Here is a 27,834-nt window from a genome sequence, read left to right on the forward strand (position 1 = left end):
GACGGCAATGCATGAGTGTCCAGAGTCCCAGCTAACAAGGCACCAAACCGTAAAATCAAACCTGAAGATCATAGGCACTATCGAGGAACGACAACGGAGCCGTGTAACAGTGTGGGAGCATTGCAAGTGGACCATGCCCAAAGATGCTTGTGCAGAAGAGCAGGGGGCACTGGAGAGGCGGAAGAAGCGCCACTCCCAGTCACCCCACACCCATAAGCAAAGAACTAGACGTGTTTCCCACAGATAAAACCCAGAACTTCCCCAATATCCAGGGGGCGATGACTGGAGAGAAGAGGAGCGAGAGCAGTGTACCACCAGGAAGAAGCGCGAGGAGCACCAACAGGTGTACACCGACCAGAACAAAACAATCACCGACAGCGCAAGCGCAGAACACAGGAGGTCCGGCTGCGCAACGACTCCCGGGGAGGGTGCCAACAAGGAATATGGAACTAGAAACAGGAAAGGCGAGACAAAGGACAAATAGAGTACCAACGAGTCCCAGAAAGGACTGGAGGGAAGCCCCACAGGGAGGCGACAGACGTGCCACGTACGCAGGAGCATCGAAGACCCACTCGAACCTTCGAGATCCAAGACCAACAAGCACAAAACCACAGAGGGACAGATGCACCCAAAAGCATCTGAGACCCATGGTCATGCAGGACCCTAGACAATAGAAAACGATTGCTGCACGGTGCAGAACACAGGCCCTAGAGGAGAAAGGGGGGAAAGTGGAGAAAACACCCCACAGACCCGCACCCGAGGAGGGGCCGACGCCCAAAGTCAACTCATACGCAGAAGGGGGAAAGGAAAACCCCACTCCTTGTAACAGTAATCCCCGCTCGGAAGGTCGGAAAACCCAGGCGGGGTTCAACGGGGCCCAAGGCTCCCCAACCCTGGGAACCACCACATCAGGACCCGGGAACAAGTCGTCCTCCAAAGCCCCGGCCAGACAAGAAAAAGCCAGGGCAGCTGAAATAGCAAGAAGAGAGCGGGCCCACTGATCAGATCCCTGAGCTACGGCTGGAGAAATAGACTCAAATACCTCTGACACAACCCTGGACGGGGCAACCCCCGAAACTGCCCGAATCTCAAACCCCGAATCCAAAGCCCTCAGACGCCAAGGAGCCAGAAGCAGGGGGAAAGGGGACCGAAGGAACCACAGCAGGGGGAAGAACGAGGGGGCACGGACCGAACTAAGGCCGACGCAACCAAAACCCCCCAAGCCCGGGTCCTGAGAAGCAAAACGGGGCAGCTTCAGTACATCCGGGGAAGCAACCAAACTAGTGTGCTACAACAACCTACCCAGCAACACGCGAGCTCCCTGCACCCAAGGAATGTCATCAATAGACCGGGTGAATGGAGCCACAAACAAGCAACAAAGCTTGCAGGACTCGGGGTCCTGCAAGCTTTGTGTCACCGACCCAACAGGCAGCATAACGGAGGCAAAAACAAGGAGAGTTGCCAAGAGACAAGGGGACCGAGCAACCCTCAAACTCGCACAAAGCGAGGGGGGGACGCAAGGATCTCGTCCATTGGACCTGAGTGTCCCCGCAGTGTTTTCCAGGGCCCTTAGACTGGGTCTGTTAAGGGTTATCCCAGGCAGGGTACTGCTAACCGGCACCCCAAACTACCAAGCAAACTGCTAAAAGCTGAACTCACGGGACGTGTCCACTCATGAGGGAGAAGCAGGGGGTGTCACTACACAAACGACCCTAAGGTAAGGGGAGGGAAAATACAAGGCAGATCCCCCCCCCCCCCACCAGGCAAAAAGAAAAAGAAAAAAAAACTCGCAAGAAGACAACGTACCCGAAGAGAACAGAGCAGGCCGCCGTTATAGGTGAAAACTAGCTACGCAGTACCCTGCGCCCCACCAGTACAATAACTACCACTTACCCCAAGGCAATCAAGGGAGGAAAACCCCCACATACTCGGGGTGGCCAAACGCCAAGCAGCGAAAGCCCAACAGAGGTAGACCCAAGGTGACTTGTGGAAGAGAACCCCTAACCCCAAGGGTGGTACTTACAGGGCATTTAGGGAAGGTGACCCTAAAGCACATGTAGCCCGAGTACCCAAGAATAATACTCCCAGCTCACACGACCACCGTAAGAGCAGCACTGAAAACAATGACAGCACTGAAGAAGACCGGAGCTGGAGCCACATGACTGTGCACGATCCTATCAGCCGAGGAACTAGGGTGTGGATCGCCGGTGCGAGGGTCTGGGGCTTCCCCTTCCCCCTCCCGGAGAGGGGGTGGGGGGGGGAGCTGCGCAGACATGCGGTGCGGCTCGTGTGACATCATGCTTGTTTGCTCGTTTTTCTTTTGGGGAATTCTGTCCACTCGTTGACGATTTTCGTTGTTTTAACCAGAATTGGGGATTTGTTTTGTGGCGCTTACCTTTCTGGGTGCTTGTTCCAGACGATGGCAGATATAGACTGCTCCAAATCACATGTGCATTTCTATGGGCCATTGCTCCTCGTGCCTCTGTGCGGGGACCAGGTTTTGGCTTGTGGTCCCTGGTAGGCCTAGAACTTCACCCACATCGATTGATACAAAATAGTTAGGGTATCCATATCAGCCTGGATAGCTCCGGGGAGTCGAAGGGGCTCCCCCCAGAAAATAGGCCTGATGTAAATGGGTGTATATTTAATAGGCATCTTATTATGCCTAATGTAAATGTATATTTTCTTCTAACAAAACCTCAAGATGTACAAAAGATGAGTACCTACCGGATGGGTGGAAGGAAATACTGTGAACAGGGCCAGAATGGGCATCATAATGCTGCAATAATTTCCGTGTTCGAATATCATATATCTGAAAAAATAAAATGACTATTTATTACTCTAAAGCCATAAATATTAGTCTCATTTCAAAATACAATAATATAACATAGCATAATTTAGTCAAGGTCCAATTTGATTGGACAATTATTGTCCAGTACAATTATTTAGTCCTTTATTTCCAATCTGAATGTGTGGTACTGTACTACCCAGTGTCAGGATCATCTAATTCCTTTCCTACATCAAGAGTTATTTATTCTCACTCTAATGATATTAAATGGCCCAATGTTTTGAGTTATGAAGGAAAGTGCGAGAGGCACAATTTTAGTGTAAATTTGGTTTTAAGAAATTGTCTGAAGGAAAGAGGCCAAACAATGTGGTGCTGAGAGTCGCTGGTGTGGAACAAGTTCCCGCCTGATGCGGTGACACTGGTCTAAAGAGTATATAACGAGAGACATGATTGAGTGGAGCTGCAAGGTTGCATCCAATGAACGGAAGACATGCAGTGACGTCACCATCGAGCCTCGATATGGGACAGCAGATTGGCGAGGGGATCACTGTCCTCTCGGACTTGACCAGGTGCGGAAACATGTATCAGTGCTCCAAGAGTTTACTGCTAGTTTGTGGTCGTGTGGCAAGTTGAGCTTACCAGAAGGAGCAAGAGTACTTCCCAACATTGAGAGGAGCAGCTGTAAGACTTGCGAATAAGGTGAACATGCATAAGGTGACTGTGCAGAACAACTGTTGGTAGTAAGACTTGTGAGGGTGCCCACAGTCAAAATAGGAGAGTGATTATGTCACCCTCTGTCACTGGCATGTAATACGAAGAATGAGAATCACCTGTCAAGTGCCCACAGCAAAGTAAGTCGGAAAATCGATCCAGAGATATTGGTGCACAGAGAAAGCCACAATAAGAGGAGGCTTGTGACATTTCAAGAAGACGACAAGTAGGTGCAGTGACAAATAACCCTTTTGCCCTGGAGCAAGGCTCGTGATTACTGTGAGTGTTTACCTACCAGGCTGAAAGGACATTAATCTCCAGTGACAGTACATGTGATAAATGTTGGCCCAACTAGTAGACACAGTGGTTGTGTGACTCCAAGCCATTGTAGTTTATTAGTGTGGATGACACTTCCTAAAAACTACCAAGGAGAGGCATGAAGACCTGTGGGGCAAAATGTGAAGGCAGGGAAGCACCCTGTGAAGGAGACCCATATCACTCTCAAAGTTACGAGGGCAATTGTAAACTTTGTTGGAGAAGAACCCTAGTGAGAGATCAACGACAACAGTGAGGTTGTGTGACAGAAGAGGTGTCAAGGAGACAGGTCAGACTTCACATATCAGGTGGTGGTGGTGGAGTGACGTCATCGAAGCAGTGGCCAAAACACAATATTCAAAGTCGCATACCATGCTACTTTGAGTATAAATATCAGACCTAAGTAGTCAATAGTTCCTGACATATCAAACATGGGTGTCCATTTTCTAGTATCCAAACAGAGAGGAGTGAGTAAGAAATAGCCACCACACCAAATGAAAACACCACTAAAGAGCACTGACCAAGTACTGTACCATAATATCAGCTCTGAACACTCGGTGGTTCCAAGAAATAAGCCACATAACATCCGTGCCGCCAGATGCTAGTACCCAGACAGCTACAGCCAAATGTCCAAGAACCTGCTATGTTATTCTAGGAATGCCAAATACAGTAGTATGGAAATGAAGGGAGATATAATATAGACCCCTGCTATACTTGCATATTAGGTACTGTACTGCCAAAATTAAACTTACAAATACACGATACATTTCACTATCTTTAGATCGGTGCCAAGGTTTATGGAACATGTAGATATACCACAAAACTCCAGATATAATTTTTTGTTAATTTTTGTTAATGTCTCAATGAGTATTGCATGTACCACATTCAATCAAGTGTCATTTTATAGAACAATGTCCCTTCTTCCATTTAATATTTCAGTTTAATAATTAGCTGTAGTTCAGTGAGGGGTCATTCTAAGCTGCAAGCAGTGTTGAGCTGGGGTGTTGAATGGAGTAAAGGGAAGAGTAAGATTGGGTTTTTACAACGGTAGCAGCGGTGTTTCAATAATTTCTTGTCAATTATTGAAGCCTCACGCGTCTGTCCGTTCGGTCATGCTGTGTTGTGAGGGAGTTCAGCCGGGGACAACGAGCTGGAGGTCGACGGTAATACTATGTGGTGCGATTTGCATAGAGTAGGTGATCCTTTAGTGTCATGAAGGGCTGGTAAGTTAATAATTGTCACTGACCACGATCAGACGCTTGCATGGGAGCATCAGCATCAACTAAATTTTGAGTTTGTTAAACATGTTCATTTGTGCAGAAGTCACATTCTACTTAATACAAAATAAATTATTTAATATGAATATCAGCTCAGGAAATATACTAAAAAGTTTAATATTAACACCTAAAGAAAAGAAAATAATACTTTTGTATTTTAAAATGTCGAGAGATAGGAGATAAAGAATTATAACCAAGTGGTAATACTGTATCCACCAACTACAACTGTAAGTTTACAAGAAATTATCACAGCAGAGCTTATTTTCAATATCTCTCAAAACTCAAGCAATCAAAATACTAACAATCATTCAATACTAAACTTTTATATAGAGAATAGAATAATTTTTTATTTTTGTGTGTAAACACGAGACATATTCACACCTGGTCTGCCACCCTTTCAAACAGTTCCAATATATGACAATACAGTATTGAGTATAAACAGCTCACCTTGACAGAATTATCTGTATTAGCTGCTGCAATACAAGTGCCTGACGGATGAAATGCAACATAATTTGACGAGCTTCTCAACTCTGGGAAGGAGTGTAGAGTACTCGCAGAGTTAATGTCGTGAAGCTTTATGGTTTTGTCGTCTGCACAGGACACAAGCATGCGTCCATCGGGAGAAAATCTTACACATCGTACCTGTAGCAAATGTAGCAGAGTTAATTCCATATAAAAAAGCCAGCGTTGAATGTAATGAAACGCCATTTTCTGGGCGAGACCTGGAGGTTCCCAGAAGCTATACTGGGCTGATGTGTATATATTAGACCGTAGTAACAGTCAATCGAAGGAGTTCTAGACCAACCGGGGATCAGAGCCAGAACCTGGCCCCCTCAAGTGAGGCACGAGGAGCAATGGCCTAAAGACACCTCCGTGTAATTGGAAGCAGTCTGTCTGCCATCTACCAGGTCAGGCACCCAGAAAGGTAGGAATTCCAAAACAAACTGCTGCTGATCAAATAAATTGCAAACCAAAAGCCGAAGTAGCAACAGAACTCCCCAATCAAAACCAAGGAAACAAGTATGACGTCATCACAAACACCGTGCATCCATGTGCACAACCCCCCCCCCACACCCCAGGAGGGGGACGGGAGGGTCCCAGACCTCCACGCCGGCAACTCTCCTCAATTCAAAGACCGAGTATCAAAAATATGAAAAAAAAAAAAAAAAAAAAAAAACGCCAACCAGAAGGACGGAGGGATGCCGGGGAGCCTCAAGGTCTCACCCAGAAAATGGCGTTTCATTACATTCAACGCTGGTTTTCTGTGGAGAGCCCCTTCAGCTCCCCAGGGCTACCTAACCAAAGATAAAGAAAAAGAGGGACTTAACCGGGAGGCAGTCGTCACTCCCTCCTCAACAAGCCACCTGATAACCATACAAGTGGTAATACACCCGTGTCAAAAAGACCAGACGTGAAGAGTGGAGGAGAAGATCGAACCAGCCACGTACCGGACCAGACTGACCTACTGAAAGAGGCAGAGCCGTGGGAAGACCCTCGGGTTCGGACATCGAGCAAGAAGCGCCTGAAACCAGGGCTGGGCCGGCCACCAAGGAGCCAACAGGACTACTCTTCCCTGGTAAGTCTCCAACCGAGCCAGGATCTGGAGCAACAACCGGACCGATGGGAAGAGGTACAGGAAACTCCACCTCGACCAGTCCAGCCGAAAGGCATTGACCTCGCAGGCTGGGAAGGGTGCCACATAAACTAGAAGACACCTCAACCACGCCAATGAGAAGAGGTCTACCTCTGGGCGCCCGTATGTCCGGTAGAGCCAACTGAACGATTTGGCGTCGACCGTCCATTCCATGGAAAGGGGAATGAACCGAGACAGGCCGTCCGCCAGAACGTTTGACACCCCCTGAACATGAACAGCCAGGCGAGCCAAACCCTGAGAACTCAGCAGATGAGTCACCTGAAGCGACCAGCCCCAAAGAACCAAGAACCGCATCGAACCCCCACAGTTCAGGCAATGAACAACTGGGGAGCAGTCCGAATGGAGCCGAATCGTTGCTCCTCGAGCGACATGAATCCTCTGAAGCGAAAGCCACATCGCCGCAAACTCCCGCACCGTGCTGTGAGCTCGATGGAAGGACGGATCCCACCGACTCTGGCCGGCCTGGTGAGCACTTGTCACAAAACCCCAGCCGAGAGACGAGACCTCCGTGAACACATCGAGCGAGGGCTCAGGGAGGCGCCACGGCACAGAACCCTGAAAAACTTGCAGAGTAAGCCGGCAACACAGCAGCCGATGCTAGGCTCCCAGATTCCGAACCCATCGATAGCGAAAGTGGCAGAAGGGACGACCCCAAAGAAACCAGAACATTCGCCGAAGCCAACACGGCGAAGTTCACGCTCCCGCACAGCTGCTCGAACACCTGACGTGTGACCTGGGTGCCCTCCAAAAACAGCTGGAGGTAGGACCGCAGCGGCAACAGTGTCGCAGGAGGGAGAGACAAGGAAGCGTTCCGAGAGTCTTACACAAGATCCAGCCAAGTCCAAACCTGAGAGGGAACCAAATGGGACTTCCGCCAGTTCACCAAGAACCTGAACCCGGCGAGCTGGGAAAGAACCAAATCCCTGGCGAGCCCACACCAGCCAGTCGAGGTAAGCCAGAACCTGAGCCCTAAACAGACGCAAACGGGTCATCACAACCCGGGTAAGGCGTGTGAATACTTGAGGTGCCAGATTCAAACCAAATGGAAAGCAACGAAAGCAGTAAGCTTGTCGCCCCACAACAAAACCGAGACAGTCCCTGAACTCCGGATGAATCAGGACGTGCCAATATGTGTCTCGGAAGTCCAGACACACCATCCAGGCACCCGGCAGCAAAAGAAGCTGGACCCGAGACAGAGTGGTCATCCGAAAGGAGGAGCAAAAGATCCAGGGATTCAGACGAGACAAGTCCAGTATGAATCGCAGATCTGCACAGTCCCGTTTCGGAACTGAAAACAGGCGGGAAACCCACCTGAGGGACGTTGTTGTTTCGACCACACCCAAGCGAACCCACTCCCGGATGACCTGACAGCACAAGAGAAGAGGCCTGCCCTGCCAGCCCCGATCCCCCCGAAAGAGGAGGAGCAACCCAACGCCACCACAGGCCAGAGGAAACGACCTGAAATGCCCATGAATCGTGGAACCAGGCGAGAGCAAACAGTGCAAGCCTACCCCCTATCGCCATGTCAACGGGGCGACCCGTGAAAGGGCTGACGACCCCTACGAGAGCCCGACCGACGCTCAGAGCGATCACTGCGCCAACCTGATGCCGACGGCTCCAGAGGTGCCAGCCCCGAATCTAGCACTATTGGCTTACAATGATTGAAGGAACCCCGAGACCTGGCACAACCCTTCCGGGCAGGACCACCACGCCCCCTCTTCCCCAGAGAACCAACAAGTCCGACATAGGCCGGCAACTAGAAGCCCCGCTTGCAGAAAATGCACCACCGCAGACTCTGCAAACAGCAACGGACAAAAAGGGGACGAAAATCTAAGAGCCCAAGCCGATTCCAAAGAGTGGACGAGAACCGCCTGACAGCATGTGAGACGAGAAGCATAGAACAGGGACACCGCCTCCCTCAGAATCGATGCAAACAACTTCAACAAGGCAGCCGACACTCGAGCTGCCGAAGCAAACACACCGGACATCGGCCCAGAACCCAGTTCCTGCACATCCTCACCGAACCAGTCCGAAGACAGCTCCAGCAGAGAAAAATAATGCAAGACAGAAGCCAAATGCCCACGAGCGCGCAATTCCTTGGCCACCAAGGACGCCGAAAGGGAGGGAACCTGCTCGTGAAGCTGAATCTGACCAACATCACGAGGAAGTACGGGGGCAAACAAGCACGCATTGAGGTGCTCAAATTTGCCCCCTAGGTAAACCTGAACAACTGTATTCACTTCCCGCCATTCAAGCGCATGGGTTCAACAGAACGAATGCCATGTCCCTAACGAAAAGAAAGGGCAGTCCGCCAACCAGGAAGACTTTGGCATCTCGTAACGCATCCAGAACAAAAAACGAGGAGCCAAACTCGAAAGAAGGATCCATTACCAAGGAGTAATCCGGGTCTTGCAAGAAGTAAGCCGCGAGGGCTTCCCGCACCACCTTTGATGTAATGTGGTTAGACGAAAATCTCTGGAAGGAGGAAACCAAGGAACCCAAAGGAACCCGGAACCGAAACCGGGGAAGAGTCGCACCCATATCAAACTCGTACAGGATGGGGGGGATAGGAAAACCCCTTACCCTGTAACAACAAGCCCCGTGCCGAGGGTACCAACACCCAAGCACCCTAAGTCAACTTCTCCCCAGCCCCGGGTACCTCAACGTCAGAACCCGGGGTCGAGCTGTCCTCCAAACCCTCTGCCTCTGGAGAAAAGGCAGAGTCCGCCGGAAAAGCCGGGATGAAGGGGGCTTGCTGGCACGGCCCAAGGGCTCCAGCAGGAGGAACAGGCTCAAATACCTCTGCCGCTGATCCAGAAGGGGCATTTCTCCTAGCCGCCCGAGACTCACCACCAGGCAAACCCAGCCCCGACCCTTGAAACCCTCAGTTGTTTGGGAGCAGGGAGGGGGGGGGGGGGAAGAGCAGGATGAACCACAGCAGGGGAAGGACTAGGGGGTGCAGATGAAACCAAAGTCGAGGCAACTAACACCCCAATGTCCGGGTCCGTATAACCAAAGCAGGGCAGCTGCGGCGCATCCGGAAAGGCAACCAACCTAGCGCGATGCAGCAACCTAATCCGTGCATGCAACGCCGAAGCTGCTTGCACCCAAATATCAATCTCATTGGACTGGGTCAATTGGAGTACAAACAAGGAACACCACTCATAGGACTAAGGGTCAAAGGTGTCATTGACCCAACAAGCAGCATGGAGGAGACAAAGACGGTGAGTGTCATCCTGAGTCAAGCGAACAGAGCAACCTTCAAACTCGCACAAGGCGAGGTGGGACTCTAAGGTCTGTTCCATTGGACCACTGAGCCCCTAAGGGGGTTTCTAGGGCCCTTAGGCTAATGCTAAGGGAAGCCCAGGCGAGGTACTGCTAACCTGTTATCCCAGAACTACCAAGCAAACAAACTAAAAGCTGAATCCCTGCGATGTGTGCAAGCACGGGACTTAGTGGAGAGCCACCAAAATCCTACAAGTGGTCTTACCACCACACCAGGGAGACCCCCAGCAGAAAAAAACAAAAAACAAAAAAAAAAAAAAAAAAAAGCACAATGTCTCCAGGTGAACAGAACCAGTCGCTATACGTATATCAGGCAGCTGCACAGTATCTCGCGCCCCTGCTAGCGACGAAGCTACCTCCTACCCAAGGGCAAACAGGAGCAAGAACCACCCTAGCTGAACTCCAAGGGCGAGCAATCACCGAGCAGCAACAGAACCATGTGAAGGTAGTTCCTGAACGGCTCAGGGAAGATAACTCTGAAGCCGCAAGGGTAGTACTTACAGGGCACCTAGGGAAGGCGGCCGTAGGTGCATGCAGCCCCAGTACTCTTGTGTTACTCCTAGCTCGCACGATACCAAAACTGAACACTACCACCACACTGCAGCACTGCTCAAAGTATGGAGCCAGAGTCGATCAACCATTTGCCCTCACAACAGCCTGTGAACCGAGCAGAGTTGCCGGCGTGGACCCCCCCGTACCCCTCCCGGGGAGAGGGGGTTGCGCGGTATGTGTTTGTGATGACGTTATACTTGTTTCCTTGTTTTTGATTGGGGAGTTCTGTTGCTAGTTCGGCTTTCTGTTTGCAATTTATTTGATCAGCAGCAGTTTGTTTTGCAATTCCTACCTTTCTGGGTGCCTGACCTGGTAGATGGCAGACAGACTGCTTCCAATTACATGGGGGTTTCTTTAGGCCATTGCTCCTAGTGCCTCTCTTGAGGGGGCCAAGTTCTGGCTCTGGTCCCCGGTAGGCCTAGAACTCCTTCGATTGATTGTTGCCACGGTCTAATATATACACATCAGCCTGGTATACCTCCAGGGAGCCGAAGGGGCTCTATAATTAATAAAGCCATTTCTGTAATGTTATTAAAGTGGAATACCTCTTAAAAAAAATCCGAGGTGGTACAAAATCACCAAAACAAGTGGTTTTATTTACATTATCAGCAGATACAAATAAAATAATAAAACAAACCCAGTTAGTGTGTGTGGAGATGGAACAAACAAATTTATGTCTATGTACAGTCCAAAGTTTGATTGTTTTGTCATCGGATCCTGTCACCAACTGCTGCCCATCTGGTGAGAATTGCACCGAACGGACAGTTGCATTGTGGGCACGAAATTCTGTTGAATCACCTGAAATAATAATACACCTTATAAAACTTTATAGCAGCCAGTCCACCACCACCTGGACCCCTTGCATGCGACATTGTACAATCGTCATCATCCAATTTTATATATCTTGTTTATTACTTTTTATAAGTGGGAAGTGGGAAAACCCAGTTAGGTCTACAACAAACATTACAATGTCCGGTAAACTGTTGCTCCAATTCCTCAATAGGAATCACTGCAAATATTGTTATGCACCTAAAATGACAAATGTAATCAAGGAAAAAGAACTTAGTTGTACAATCACAGGAATGTGTGGTAATAAACAAGTGTCAACACTTATGGTCAATAATGATAATGAAAATATGAAACAAGCCGTGTATAATGACATATGGATGTGGTCCTGTTGGATCCAGAGAGACCTGTGCCATCATGAATTTCCCAAGCTGTCACGCTCATGAGTATACGAGGTACATAACCAATATTAAGAACACAGCAGTGAATAAATTTTCAGAAATGCTGAAGAAAGTATACAATGGTCCTATAATAGGTACTAAAATGCGTAAGTGCCACAAGGACAGAGTACAAAATCAAAACGAGACTTTTGCACCATCAAGTTTGAAAAAATCTGTTCCAATGACAAATCTGTGTCAAGAACCACGCCAGATTTTGGTGTTGCCTTGACAGTTCTCAACTATAACACTTAGCATGTGAACGGTTGGCTAGACATTGATCTCGGCTGCCCTCACCATGTACATATTGCTATGGTCCTCACTGCAAATAACTATGATATGCAGCATTCAGTCAGAGTTATGCAAGAGCACGCGTTCAGTTGGTGAGCAGAAGAAATGATTCAAGGACTACTGCCTCAAGGTAACCCTCAAATACCTGGACATCAACCCCAATACTTTACTTGGAAGTCACTTGCTCAGAACCGTCTAACTTGGAAAAACAAAGTCACCACAGGGGCCCATGTGCCAGAAAATAGACAGACTGTAGAAGCCCCATGGAAACATATCACGTGCAAAGCTCCACCTCTACAGTGGCACCCACCTATGTATATCCCATGTGTGGACGTGGCTTCCAGACCCAGATTAGTCTTGTCCTCCATTTGACACACAGCCATGGACCTTCAGCCTGATATATTAAAGTCAAGGTCATCTTAAACGCTGAAGGACGAACATTACATATTTTTGTTTCTGTCCCATAATATTTTTCTTTATTGTTTCACAGGCGATGACCTTTACTGCCACCGAGAACACATATGCATCAATAAGCAGGTTGAATTTAAAGGAATTTATACCAAAATACCTCAACCACTGGTGGCATAATCTCAGAATGCATGCACTTTACCCAGACATGAGGTTTTGCATCTATGTAGCAAACTGGTTTTGTATAATAGAGCTGAATACCTTTATACTGTATTTATATACAGTGGAACCTCAGTCTATAAATTTAATTCATTCCAAGACGCTGATCATACACGGAACATTCATACACCGAAACAAATTTTCTAATAAGAAATAAAGTAAACTGAATTAATCCGTTCCACACACCCAAAAATATTAACATACATTTTATACAGAATATTAATCATTTTATACTATACCTTACCTTTATTGAGGACTCTTGTTGGTGTATGGTTGACAGTGCGGAGGAAAGGCATTAGTGCGTGGAAAGGGAGTCCCATTTCATTATAACATCAGCCAGTGATGCTATTTATGGAGTACTCTCTCCTACATTTTGCAGGCATATCACAAAGACCTGGTTGTGGCTCACTGCATGTTTGTCTCACTATGAATCTGTGTGTAATCTGACTACAGACACTTGTTTTTCCCTATGTTTTAATACTTGTCTGTAGTGAGACATTACATTGTCATTAACCACTGAACCGTGCAACGCACCTGCAGGCACTCAACAGGGGGTGCGCAACGCACCTGCAGGCACTCAACAGGGGGGATGCAACGCACCTGCAGGCACTCAACAGGGGGGATGCAACGCACCTGCAGGCACTCAACAGGGGGGATGCAACGCACCTGCAGGCACTCAACAGGGGGGATGCAACGCACCTGCAGGCACTCAACAGGGGGGATGCAACGCACCTGCAGGCACTCAACAGGGGGGATGCAACGCACCTGCAGGCACTCAACAGGGGGGATGCAACGCACCTGCAGGCACTCAACAGGGGGGATGCAACGCACCTGCAGGCACTCAACAGGGGGGATGCAACGCACCTGCAGGCACTCAACAGGGGGGATGCAACGCACCTGCAGGCACTCAACAGGGGGGATGCAACGCACCTGCAGGCACTCAACAGGGGGGATGCAACGCACCTGCAGGCACTCAACAGGGGGGATGCAACGCACCTGCAGGCACTCAACAGGGGGGATGCAACGCACCTGCAGGCACTCAACAGGGGGGATGCAACGCACCTGCAGGCACTCAACAGGGGGGATGCAACGCACCTGCAGGCACTCAACAGGGGGGATGCAACGCACCTGCAGGCACTCAACAGGGGGGATGCAACGCACCTGCAGGCACTCAACAGGGGGGATGCAACGCACCTGCAGGCACTCAACAGGGGGTGCGCAACGCACCTGCAGGCACTCAACAGGGGGTGCGCAACGCACCTGCAGGCACTCAACAGGGGGTGCGCAACGCACCTGCAGGCACTCAACAGGGGGTGCGCAACGCACCTGCAGGCACTCAACAGGGGGTGCGCAACGCACCTGCAGGCACTCAACAGGGGGTGCGCAACGCACCTGCAGGCACTCAACAGGGGGTGCGCAACGCACCTGCAGGCACTCAACAGGGGGTGCGCAACGCACCTGCAGGCACTCAACAGGGGGTGCGCAACGCACCTGCAGGCACTCAACAGGGGGTGCGCAACGCACCTGCAGGCACTCAACAGGGGGTGCGCAACGCACCTGCAGGCACTCAACAGGGGGTGCGCAACGCACCTGCAGGCACTCAACAGGGGGTGCGCAACGCACCTGCAGGCACTCAACAGGGGATGCGCAACGCACCTGCAGGCACTCAACAGGGGATGCGCAACGCACCTGCAGGCACTCAACAGGGGGTGCGCAACGCACCTGCAGGCACTCAACAGGGGGTGCGCAACGCACCTGCAGGCACTCAACAGGGGGTGCGCAACGCACCTGCAGGCACTCAACAGGGGGTGCGCAACGCACCTGCAGGCACTCAACAGGAGGGGTGCAACGCGCCTCCAGGACCTTATATTTTTAGCGTATAATTCAAAACTCCCGCAGCTACATGGGGTTCTCATCAGCTTCCTCGGGGCTCTTGTAAACAGACACCTTTTAAAAAAAAAAAATCGTGGGCAACATTCCTAGGTGTGAGAGCCTCAGTACTGAGTGAGCAACCAAGACTGGCGCACGCAGCACGAGCTCACAGCACTGCTGTTCAGCGTGTGACCACAGCATCGCCTAATAATATCAAAATATATATGTAACTGGTATTATTTAGCCATGATAGTATTACAGGTATTACAGAGGAGCCTGAGTGTGATAATGACTGTGTACAATGTTCAAATATCAATGAATTGGTGCTGTTCAAGATGTTCACAGTGCTAGCCACTGTATTTCATCCATCTAGGAATCTTCAAATGACTTCTTATGTTCCTTTACAAAATAAACTTGTGGTCAATTATTCATTTGCAGGATTTAGTGACCAGGATTGTGATAATAGCAGGATTGTGGTGATAATTAGTGCTGTGCATTGTATTGTGGGAGGAGGAATTTTGGTAAGGAGGGAGGGAATTGAGATAGTGTCAACTGTGTGTGGCAGTCACTCTTGTTTTGCTCACCATACTAGCTTAGTGGTTCACTATGGCAAACAAACATGCACATGGGTATATACAATGTGTGTATATTGTGTAATAACAGCAACAGGAGTATGTTGGGAGGAGCCATTTTGGTGAGGGAGTTGGCGTTGTACTCATAGCGTCGTCGTCTGCTGTGTGACAATTGTCATGTAGTATATGATGGCCACTGTACTGTTTGGACACAATACCAGCTTAGTTGTATAGTTATGGTGAATAAAAACAATAACAGTATGGTGGGAGGAGGAATGATGGCGAATAAGATGTTGGAGGAGTGAAGGAGGACTGTCTGGGTGTGGCAGCTCACACTCTCGGAGTTCTGAGTGTGTTGATGGTGAATGTATATAGTGTGTGACAGTGTATAGTATGTAAATATGTTGTAAATATACATAAATGAACATGAAACATTGGTGTGAATAATAGTATGGTGGGAAGAGCAGTGATGGCGAGTGCGATGTTGGAGGAGTGAGGGAAGACTGGATGGGTGTGGCAGCTCACACTCACAGAGTTCTGAGTGTGTTTATGGTGTGTGTGTGTGTGTGTGTATATAGTGTGTGATACTGTACAGTGTGTAAATAGATTGTATATATACATAAATTAGCATGATACATTCGAAATACAGTGGTACCTCAGAATGCGAGTGTCCCTGTATGCGAGTTTTTCGGAATACGAGCAGGATTTCCTCGGAAAATATGTCTCGGAACGCGAGGGTTACCTCGGGACGCGAGTTTGTTGATACGCGTACAGGCCCACCCAGCGCATGGCGGTTCGGCGATCGTCGCCCCTCCGCCCCTCCACCCCTCAGTTTACCATTGTCTCGCACCCAGTGACTACCCCACATCAATTCTTCTCATGGATTTTCAGTGTTTTGTTGGATTTTTGGTGATTTGACTATACAATTTGTTATCATATATCTCACCATGGGTCCCAAGAAATCCAGTGGTAAGGATAAATGCCAGAAAGCCCATGTGAGGATGACAATAGAGGAGAAACAAGAGATCATTCGGAAGCATGAGAACGGTACACGTGTTGTTGAACTTTGTAGGCAGTACAACAAAGCCACATCAACAATATGCACTATACTTAAGAAGAAAAATGAGATTATGAGTGCTAAAGTGGCAAAAGGAGTCAGAACAATAACGAAACAAAGACCACAAATACTTGGAGAAGTGGAAAAGTTATTAATTTGGATACACGACAAGGAGTTAAGGGTGATAGTGTTTCGGAGGCCATTATTTGTGAGAAAGCCAGGGTTTGGACAGATTTGTGGTGAGGAAATCGAGCAGTGAGCCTCAACCAGGACTTAGTGGCACTCAGATAAAACGTCCCAGGGAGAGCACACCAGAAAGGTCCTCACTGCCTGATGTGATAATGGAAGGGGACTCCCCTTCCAAACAGTAACTCCTCTCCTCCTCCCCCTCCTCACCATCTTCCATACACCTACAGCATTCAACAGCAAGGTAAGTAATAACTTGAACATAGTTTTGTAGGTTTATTTAGATGAATTAGGTATAAAAATTTAGTTTGATGTGGGGTTCTTGGGGTAGTCAGGAACGGATTAATTTATTTCCCTTTATTTCTTATGAGGAAATTAGCTTCGGAATACGAGGCGTCTCCAGGAACCAATTAAACTCTTAAACTGAGGTATGCCTGTATGTGCAGGATATGTGAACACGTGTCATGCATGTAACAGTACGGATGTTCTACTGCCATAATATAGTGTACGTGTTCATTATACAGTACATAGGACTGGCACGAAAAAACAAATAAAATGTATTTGAAACTGTGCGCAAAAAATTAACAAAAATATATTCGTGGCAACTTGCGCATCTTGAGCTGGGCGCCCTATTGGCCCTGGGAGCGTACGCCATGGCGACCGGGGATTGATGACGTCACGCACGAACTTACAGACCCTATAGCAGCCAAAGTAAGTACAATTTCGACTTTTTGTTAACATATCCATACAATTCTTCACAAAGAATTAAAGTACAGTCGTCACTATACGGCATACACTGGTAAACTGAGCATGCCTCACCCCGCACCCAGTAGAACCCACTCACTCTACCCACACACATATCAACAAGAGTCGTACTATGAGGCAAACTTCACACACCGAGTCAAATTTTACGATGAAATTGATTTCGTACACCAAAAAATTTGTATTCTGGGGCATTCGTAGACCTAGGTTCCACTGTATACAGTATTAAATATTTGTCACAGACAAAACTTCCTAGGTATATATTTGCAAACAAGGTAATTATCAAGAAAGTGCTAATACAACATAACTACTGTATACAGTACTGTACAATATAACAAATTATACTACTTGGGGGAATCATTTGTGTGTGCAGAAATTGGTGTACGTCTGTTTATTTGTGTTTTAGATACTGCACAAGGTCTTCACCCTGACATACTGCACAAGGTCTTCACCCTGACAATGTTTTTTTTTTTTTTTTTTTTTTTTTTTTGTGATATATACAAGAGTTGTTACATTCTTGTACAGCCACTAGTACGCGTAGCGTTTCGGGCAAGTAATCCTATGGTCCCTGGAATACGATCCCCTGCCGCGAAGAATCGTTTTTTCATCCAAGTACACATTTTACTGTTGCGTTAAACAGAGGCTACAGTTAAGGAATTGCGCCCAGTAAATCCTCCCCGGCCAGGATACAAACCCATGACATAGCGCTCGCGGAACGCCAGGCGAGTGTCTTACCACTACACCACGGACACTGCAAATGTTAAAATGATTCTAAATCTACCACAATGAACTCACCTCGAATGTTAGGAATCCAGAGTCTGACTGAGCGATCACGGGAGGCTGATGCCATAAGGTTTCCAGTGGGGGAGAAGCAAACATCATTAACAGCATCTGTGTGGCCTATAAACCTGCAAAATAATAGCCGATATACAGAGTACTTTTTAAAGCACTGGTCCTATCTTGTACTGAATATTGTACTCATCTAGTTGTGCTCTGCTCTTTCAGCCCGCCTCTCAACTGTTAATCAACTTTTCTTTCCTTTTCCACACACACACTATCAGACAGACAGTATGGTTTTCGATCTGGAGGATCCTGTGTGTCGAATTTACTCAGTTTCTATAACTGAGCCACAGAGATTTTACAGGAGAGATGGTTGGGTTGACTGCATCTATCAGGACCTAAAAAATGCTTTCAACAGAGTTCCACATAAGAGGTTGTTCTGGAAACTGGAAAATATTGGAGGGGTGACAGGCAAGCTTCTAACATGGATGAAAAATTTTCTGACGGATAGAAAAATGAGGGCAGTAATCAGAGGTAATGTATCAGACTGGAGAAATGTCACAAGTGGAGTACCACAGGGTTCAGTTCTCGCACCGGTGATGTTCATTGGCTACATAAATGATCTACCAGATGGAATACAGAATTATATGAACATGTTTGCTAATGATGCTAAGATAATAGGAAGGATAAGCAACTTAGATGATTGTCATGCTCTTCAAGAAGACCTGGACATAAAAGTATATGGAGCTCCACTTGGCAAATGGACTTTAAAAGTGAATAAATGCCATGCTATGGAATGTGAAATAGGAGAACATAGACCCCACACAACTATAAATTATGCGAAATCTTTAAAGAATTCTGATAAAGAAAAAGATCTAGGGGTGGTTCTCGATAGAAAACTATCTCCTGAGGAGTGTGTATATAGTGTAGTAGCAGCAACAGGAGTATCTTGGGAGGAGCTATTTTAGTGAGGGAGGTGACGTAATTGTAGCGTCGTCTGCTGGCTGCTGTGTGATTTCTCATGCAGTGTATGGTGGCCACTGTAAAGTTTGGACACAATACCGGCTTACTTGCATAGTTCTGGTGAATAAAACATGAAGATAGGTATACATAACATGTGTAAATAGTGTAATGCAAACAATAACAGTATGGTGGGAGGAGCAATGTGGGCGTGGTGAGGGAGAGACTGGGTGTTGGAGGAGTGAGGGTGTGGCAGCTGACACTCGCGGAGTTCTGAGTGTGTTCATGGTAAATGTATATAGTGTGTGATAGTGTATAGTGTGTAAATAGACTGTATATATACATAAATTAGCATAATACAACGGAAACATGTGCCAGATATGTGTACACACGTCATGCACGTAACAGTGTCTTCGGACAGTACGGATGTTCTACTGCCATAATATAGTGTACGTGTTCATTATACATAGGACTGGCACGTAAAATCATATAAAATGTATTTGGAACTGTGCGCAGAAAATGAACAAAAATATATTTGCGGTAACTCGTGCATCCTGCCCCGAGTGCCCTTCCGGCCCCGGAGGCGTATGCCACGGGCGACCAGGGAATGATGACGTCACGCACGAACTTACAGACCCTACAGCAGCTAAAGTACTTACAATTTCGACCTTCTGTTACTATACCCTTACTCAGGGAAGGATTTTTAACACTTTAAAAACAGAAAAGAATTTTTTCCAGAGAGTTTATTTCCTGGGCTCTAGGGGGGGGGGGGTGTCATATTTGGAGCCCACGCAGTTAAGGGGTTAAGGTCCACCTAGACCAGCAACTGACCTCCAAGATGTAACCCACAGCAGTTGCCTAACTCATAGGTAGAGTACCTCTTTACTGCTAGGTGAACAAAAGCATCACATAAAGGAAAATATGGCCAAATACCTCCATCCTACACAGGTTGTGAATTGGCTGCACTGACCACTGAGGTACAGATAAATTTAAGAATAAATATACAGTGTATGAAGATGTTTAAGGCAAGGCATTTATTGAAATATGAATCTGATTAATGTGACTGCAGAAGAAATATAATACTGCACTATCATTATTAATGTGACTGCAGAAGAGTTATAATACTGCACTATCGTTATATAAGACACTGCAGTGATGACTCAAGTTAAACAAAGAACAATAAGCCAATGACAGAAATATGAACAATACCTACAAGATCCATTTAATTAACACTTTCGTTGGGCGACGACTCAATGCCGAGTAGTCTGTGAAACAGAGGCAAGTCCAGCGACGACTCAATATCGAGTCGTTGGTACGGCAACAGAACCGGCATTTTCGGGAAGGTCTTGCCACGGCTTTGGACATTATATGCATATACTCTTGTAGGGAATTTCATTGCGAATACATTGATACCAAAATGAAAGTCCTAGGACCATAATTGAGGTAACAAAGTTGAAAACAGAATACCCATTTTATTGATCTTTATTAGTGCTCACGGGGGTACTGCTCCGTCACTTTCTCAGTTTGCTATGGGTGGTATGCCAGGCTTTTCGACTTAATATTTGCATATATGCATGTAGGAAATTTTATTGCGAACACAATGATATCAAAATGAAAGACCTAGGACGAAAATTGAGATGTCCAGAACACACACACAGATACACAAGGAAGGCCCCAGGAAAAAGCATGCAATGGCCAAACAAAATGACACAATCAATCCCTAACATGTATCCCCAGTCACAAAACTGCAGCAAAATGTCACCTCATAACATCCTGACACAGGAACATTTACCACATAACCTTCACCTCCACCATTGTACCGCGTAACATGGATGAGGTGGGACCCCTTGATTGACTCAAGCATGGGATGGACACACAGATGACTGGGACTGGATGGGTAGAAATAGGAGCTGCCACGTATGGGCCAACAGGCCCTCTGCAGTCACCTGTGCGCTGATGGTCTGGTATTCTTATCCAAAAACCACGAACCAGCACCTGACCAAAAGAGATGCCAGACAGCAGAAACTCACCTGCCGAACGTAGGCACGAACGTGTCACGACACAACATAGCTGAGAAGATTCCGGGAGCACCACCAGGTAAAGAAGGCCAGAGCCGCACATGCAGGAGAGGAGCAGGGTAGAGGCGAAGGAGACGCCCCACACCCATAACACAGGGAAAACCCCAGCATCCTCCCCGTAGCTGTAATCCAGAAAACCCCAGTAGCTACGGGGCACAGACTGGACAATGGAGAAGAGTGAGAGGTGAAGCACCCCGAGAGAAAAGGATGCAAAACACCAGCACTTGTGCACTCCACTCAGACCAAAACAAACTCCCATGGTGCATCCGCAGAACACAAGGGCCGAACTGCACAACCCACTCGGTGGGGAGATGCCAACGAGGAGTACGGAAAGAAAACGAACAGTGCCGAGACAGAGCACGGAAAGAAGAGAATTACAAAAGAATGAGATAGGACCGAAAACCGATAAGAAACACGGAAGAGGACCAACAAGCTCGAGAAAGGACTGAAGGGAAGCCAGACCAGAAGATGACAGACGTTCCAATAACACGGGAAGAAGCGAAAACCTTCCAGAACCATCGAGAACACATAGAAGCAAGCACTAAGCACGAAGGCACAGAAGGCACAGAAGGCACATAAGGCACAGTCACACCCGAGACCAAAAGTCATGCAGAACCCCGAGAAGAGGGGGAACATGACGGAGAAGTCCCGTCCCAAGGAAGAAGGGTGAAGAAACAGAGACGAGTACCCACCGCCAAGACGGAACGATGGACCCAAGGGACAAGGAACTGAACCGAGGAGGGGCCGATGCCCAACAACTCGTACGGAGAGGGGGGAAGAAAAACCAAGGCAGACCCCCACCAGACAAACAAAAAAAGAAAAGAAAACCCAGCAAGACGACAATGTATCCAGGTGGAGCAGAGCCGGGCGCTATGATCGGTGAAAAAAAGCTGCACAGTACCCTGTGTCCCTACCAGTGCAAACTGCCTCCTACCCTAAGGCGAAGAAGGGAGACAGAACACCCTAGCACACTAAAGGCGGCCAAAAACCAAGCAGTAAACAGCCTAGCAGGGGCAGAATCCAAGGAACGTGTGGAAGGTGGCCCCAAGGGCAGTATTTACAGGGCACTTAGGGAAGGAAACCCAAGGCGCATGCAGCCCGAGTACTGGGGAATCACTCCTGGCTCACGCACCACCTAGAAGACAGTCACCACACACTAGGTACAGTGCTGAAACAACTACCGGAGCCAGAGCACACGACCTCATCCTCTAGCATCAGCCTTAGAATTGAAGGGTGGATAGCCGGCATGGGGGGCCTGGGGTCACCGCGCAGACAGCGGCGCGGCAACGTGTGACGTCATGCTCGTTTGCCCGTTTCTTTTAGGGGAGTTTTATCCACTTGTTCGGCTTGTGGTAGCAATAATTTCACCAGAATAGGGGTTTGTTTTGGGATGTTTACTTTTCTGGGTGCCTGACCCCGGTTGATGGCAGACATAGAATGCTTCCAACCACACAGGGGTTTCTATAGGCCACTGCTCCCCATGCCTCTCTGAGGGGGCCCAAGTTCTGGCTCATGGTCCCCGGTAGGCCCACAGAACTCCATATACACGACTGATGCCAAAGTCTGACATTAGCATATCAGCCTAGTAAGCTCCGGGGAGCCGAAGGGGTTTCCCCCCAGAAAAAACATTTTATACAGAATAATACTCTTAGGTACCTTACCTTCATGGACTCTTGTTGGTATATGGAAGACAGTGAGGAGGGGAGGGAGGAGAAGAGGTGTTAGTGTTTAGAAGGGAAGTTCCCTTCCATTATAACAGCAGTGATGACATTTGTGGGGTACAGTACTCTCTCTCGTGTTTTGCAGACATACCACTAGGACCTGGTTGTGGCTCACTGCTTTCTTGTCTTACTAAGAATCTGTCTACAGACACTTGTTTTTCCCTACGGTTTAACATTGAAAACCGAGGTTCCACTGTACTACACATCTAATACCAAGAAACTCTCATTCCTCAAGTTCCACGAAGTAGTCATTCAGTCACTAGTGAACTTTACTCATCTGTTGAGCAACTTCGGGAAATCTTTTCCTGGAGCAGGTGGAGGGGATTTTACCTAATGCTCAACTCATGCTCTACAAACATCATTGGGTGGTAAATACAGATATGTTTATTCATTTCTTTATACATATGATACTGTGGTACAAACACTTATGAAAGAAGCAAGACAAAAATGAATGAAATAATGTAACAATGTCGAGAATGAATAATAACTGTAAACAACGATGAAAAGCCGGTCGTTTCACATGACGTACATACCAGCATAAGACATGCACCCTCGCATAGGATGCACCCCTATTTTACAAGGATATTTTTGTGGAAAAAAAAAACTATTTTAGTATGTTTCATCATAACCCTGCACATTTATAGAAAGATATTTTAAAGTGGATTTTGTACCACAACTCTTACCTCCTTTAAGATCAGCTGTAGTGTACTCTAGTTGTTTATATTTTTGGCAAGAGAATTGCTATACAGGATGTGAAACTTGTATTTCTGGATGTAATGTTTTGTTGCCACATCAAGCCACCAGGGCTGCACACCCAGCAGTAGCACACCATCACAGCGCTCTGGTATCATTCAGGCATTGAAAATGGCGGACAGGCGGATGAAAGTGAACATTCCTTTCAAATTTCAAGGATCATTTTTCATTTAGATAATGAATAAATGTGTCTTAAAGGTAACACAGTCGTTAAATAATGTATGACATATCAAGGGTGGGTTATGTATACTTGGTAAGATGATGCGAGTTTCCTTCGTAACTGCCGATGTAGCATAAGTTTGAGATAACAGACTGTGATAACTGTGCTTGCATTCGATATTTTATTAACAACAAAAATTTTTGTGCCTAGCGAACTTACCCCAGTATGCTCGACCGGCTCCCTAGTCTATGCCTCTTGGTCTCCCATCCGTAATGTGGTGGCATTAGACGCAGGGCACTTTTTTATATTTAAAAATAAAAAAATGTATCTTATATGCCAGCAAATACAGTACTTTATCTTATGGGAGGGTGGAATGTTGTCCTTCTATTTGACCTTATATACATATATATATCCCATTAGAGCATTCTATTGCAATTTGATACCAAAATGAATGACGTAGCACAAAAATTGAGGTTAGAAAACTGGAAAGAGTATAAGCATTGAAGTGTGGTTGTGCACTCCAGGGCAGTGCCTGGCCTACCTTGCGGTGTGCTGCGGGGTGACCCGCCAGGCCAAAAAAAACGGTCACTACAACTGGAAAATCAGCTCAAGTGAAAAGTGAATAATATAGTGTACTTATAATGTGATGTGCGGCACAATGGGTTGCAGAGTTTAATTCAATTCTTTGCATACACAAAAACATTAAACAAAAAGATAAAGGCACCAAAACATAATTAAGAGCTTACTAACACAATGTAGTGTATCACATGACAGCATTACAGTACCCAGATTAAAAATAAAACACTAAATGTGATTTATATTTAGCAAAAATCAAATGTAGTCTTTTCTAACCTATATGCACGAATCTGTTGCTGGAGATTCCAGATCATGACGGTGCTGTCAAGTGATGAAGACACCAACTTTTTTCCCGTGGGACAAAAATCAAGAGCTGTAACCACATTTTTATGGCCTTTGAAGTGACGCTCAAGAGTGGGGTCTTCGTTGTTCATAACTGAGGCTTATATTACCTGAAATAGTTAAGTAAAATTAATGTAATGAAATGTTGAATGTGTTTACTGCAGATGTAAAAGGCATGTGAAAAATAACAAATAATTGAAAACAAATTATGGTTCTCTTATATATATATATCCACTTCCTGCCTCAGTCTATGTTATCCTTTTTTTTTTTTTTTGAGAAAAATATTTGTGTTTGTTCTCTCTGAAGCCTAGTCAAGCACACATTATGTGCTTCCTGTCCATGACAGCCAAACCGTCAAATAGGTCTTAGGAAATATTTAAAAATTTATTTTTCTTTATTTAAAAAAAATATTTAAGTTGCCTGGAAAATTACATCTCTGAAAGGTTTTTCCTATTCTGTTGGGTGCTTCAACTGTTTTGCATAATGAATTTATATAATTTACATTTTTATATACGTACTGCTACTGTAACTTGTTTCAAATGTACTGTAGACACTCATTTATCCAGAATCCAACCATCCGGAAAACACCCTTATCCGGCAAAAATCGTGGCCGGATAAAGTAATCTCCCTTTCTGGCCAAAATGTCCATGGGAGCCGGACCAACAAGTGTTTGGCCGGATAAAAAATCTGAGCCGGTTAACTTGATGCTGATTTTACACTATCCGGACAGTCAGCCAGATAACCGGTGAATTGTCCGGATAAGAAAGCCAGGCGGCGGGCCGTAGCATATTAATCACATACGGCTGTGGCTCGAGGCGCATAGTGTAGGAGGGGGTGGGGTGGGTGGGTGGGTAGTGTCGGGAGAGAGGGGAGCATTGGGAGGGACCACCTGGGGGATAAGGGGATGTGGAGGGCCGTATACACTACTATACACTACAGTACAGTACAGGAATTGCCATTAATTTTAAAACAATTCATCATAGCCAAAAACAAAATAAATACTAGTATAGGGGTACCTCGGTTTAAGAGTTTAATCCGTTCCTGGAGATAGCTCGTAATCCGAAAACTCGTTAACCGAAGCTAATTTCCCCATAAGAAATAATGGGAAATGAATTAATCCATTCCTGACTACCAAAAAAACCTCACCTCAAAGTAAGTTTTATACCTAATTTATCTAAATCTACACTACAAAAGTATGTTCAAGTTATTACTTACCCTTGTTGATGACTGCTGTTGGCATTTGGAAGATGGTGAGGAGGAGAGAGAAGGAGAGTTGTTACTGTTTGGAAGGGGAGTCCCCTTCCATTATAACATCAGGCAGTGAGGACTTCACTGGTGTGCACTCTCTGGCACGTTTTGCCTGCATACCACTAGGACCTGCTTGTGGCTCACTGCTTGCTTGTCTTACTAAGAATCTGTCTAAAAGACACTTGTTTTTCCCTACATTTTAACTCTTGTCTGTAATAAAACATCACAATGTCATTTAAAAGGTCAATGCAATGGCCTGCTACAGCTTTATCTGGGTGATTTTTTTCAACAAAACTTTGCAGTTCTTCCCATACTTCACACATTTTCTTAATGAAGAAGGGACATCCTCTACTGCCTCTACTCAACTATTTTTTAGGTTGAATTTTACCACTGACTTTCTTGGGACCCATAGCGAGATATATAATAACAACTTTTATGCTCAAACGGCCAAAAATCAGACAAAAAAAATGTAAATCATTGTGAAGAATTCAAGTGGGATAGTCACTGGGCGCGAGGCACTGGTAAACTGAGGCACGATCGCCGTACCACCACACGCTAGTCGGCCTGTATGCGTATCAACACCCTCGCATTCCGAGGCAACGCTCGTATTCTGATGTAAATTTTCCGAGCAAATCCTGCTCGTAATCTGAAAAACTCGTAAACAGGGACACTCGTATTCTGAGGTACCACTGTAATTATATAATAACAAATATACAAGTTTCCTAAAAACAATTTGCACAGGCTGAAGTTTCCTTCAAAAATATTGTGAGTTTTTTCCTCCTAGCGGCCTACGTAACGTGCCTGCCTGCCCCAAGTGGACCTGCCCAGGCCTGGTCAAGCCATGTGCTCCCGTCCCTCGTGTTATACCACAGTGCCGTGCCATTAGTGAAATATTTTTTTTGTTTAACTTTTTTATTTTCATAGTAACTTTGAACATTTTTGGCCAAGACTATGTTTGGTAGCAGCATCAATCGTTTTGGAGGTGTTAAGAGAAAGGTTGTCTTAACAATTAAAGACAAGTTACGTGTTATACAACTTTTGTGAAAATGGCCGGTCGACTTCAAGTGTTGCCAAGGAATTTAATATAGGCACTAGAACTGTTTCTGATATAAGGAAACAAAATGATCAATATCTGAAACACATTTCAACCAGTGAGAGTGAAGATGCAAGCACTAGCAGAGGGTGTGGTAGAAAAACTTTGAAAACTCTGATGCATGTACAGTTGGATGAGGCTGTGTACAAGTGGTTTGCTCAGCACTGCACAGCTGGCGTGACAATTCGCGGCCCAGAAATACAGAATGCTGCAAGCAGGTTTGCAGCAGCCTTGGAATAAAGGATTTCCAAGCTAGTGAAGGATGGGTTGCAAGGTTCAAAGGGAGGCACAATATTGTGACGAGGAAAATTGTCGGTGAAAAATTGAGCGCAGATACAAGCAGTGTAGAACCATTTAAACATAAAGTAAGAACATACATTTTGTCAAATAATTTATATTCTTATCAAATTTATAATGCTGACAAAACTGGGCTGTATTGGAGGAGTTTACCAGAAAAAACTCTAGCTATGAGGAGTGAGGGTTGTGTGCCAGACCGTAAGGTTAACAAGGACAGGCTGTCGGCAATGATGTGTGCGAATGCCGACGACACAGACAGAATCACATGTGCAATTGTTGGCAAATCAAAGAAACCAAGGGCCTTGCAACATTGCTTGGACAGACTGCCTGTGAAATATTATAAGTCAAAGAATGCATGGTTTACACAGATCTTTCTTTCCTGGTTTCATGATGTGTTCTGCAGGGAAGTTCGTGACTATCAAGTTAAGAAACTCAAAATAAGGCCAAGGAAAGTTCGGGGTTTGATGCTGCTTGATAATGCGCCTGCCCTTCCCCAGAATTGACACGTTAACCTCACATGATGGCAAGGTAACGTGTATGGCACTTCCTTCTAATACAACTTCTCTCATCCAGCCTATGGATCAGGGAGTTATCTATGCCACGAAGAGGTTGTACACCAAAAAGATGCTCAGCGAAGTTTTGATGATTTTCCCT

At 46.4% G+C, this 27,834-nt stretch overlaps 1 protein-coding gene across 4 annotated transcripts in view; it reads right to left on the bottom strand.

Moving 5' to 3' along the window:
• The window catches only part of LOC123745401 (POC1 centriolar protein homolog A), a 55,691-nt gene that overhangs the window by 23,892 nt on the left and 3,965 nt on the right, over positions 1-27,834 (bottom strand). For 2 of the 4 annotated variants that reach the window (XM_045725925.2, XM_069300837.1), the window contains exons 2-6: positions 24,477-24,652; positions 17,968-18,080; positions 11,220-11,380; positions 5,539-5,733; positions 2,728-2,812 (exon numbers count right to left, since the gene is read on the bottom strand). In XM_045725925.2, coding sequence (XP_045581881.1) covers positions 2,728-2,812; positions 5,539-5,733; positions 11,220-11,380; positions 17,968-18,080; positions 24,477-24,634 — 712 coding nt within the window. In that variant the 5' untranslated portion in view covers positions 24,635-24,652. Of the gene's footprint in view, positions 1-2,727; positions 2,813-5,538; positions 5,734-11,219; positions 11,381-17,967; positions 18,081-22,651; positions 22,843-24,476; positions 24,653-25,757; positions 25,892-27,834 lie in introns of those variants that run through there. The other 2 variants (XM_069300838.1, XM_069300839.1) reach the window with 2 other exon arrangements.

This window comes from Procambarus clarkii, chromosome 44 (assembly GCF_040958095.1).
Source record: "Procambarus clarkii isolate CNS0578487 chromosome 44, FALCON_Pclarkii_2.0, whole genome shotgun sequence".
Taxonomy (NCBI): domain Eukaryota; kingdom Metazoa; phylum Arthropoda; class Malacostraca; order Decapoda; family Cambaridae; genus Procambarus; species Procambarus clarkii.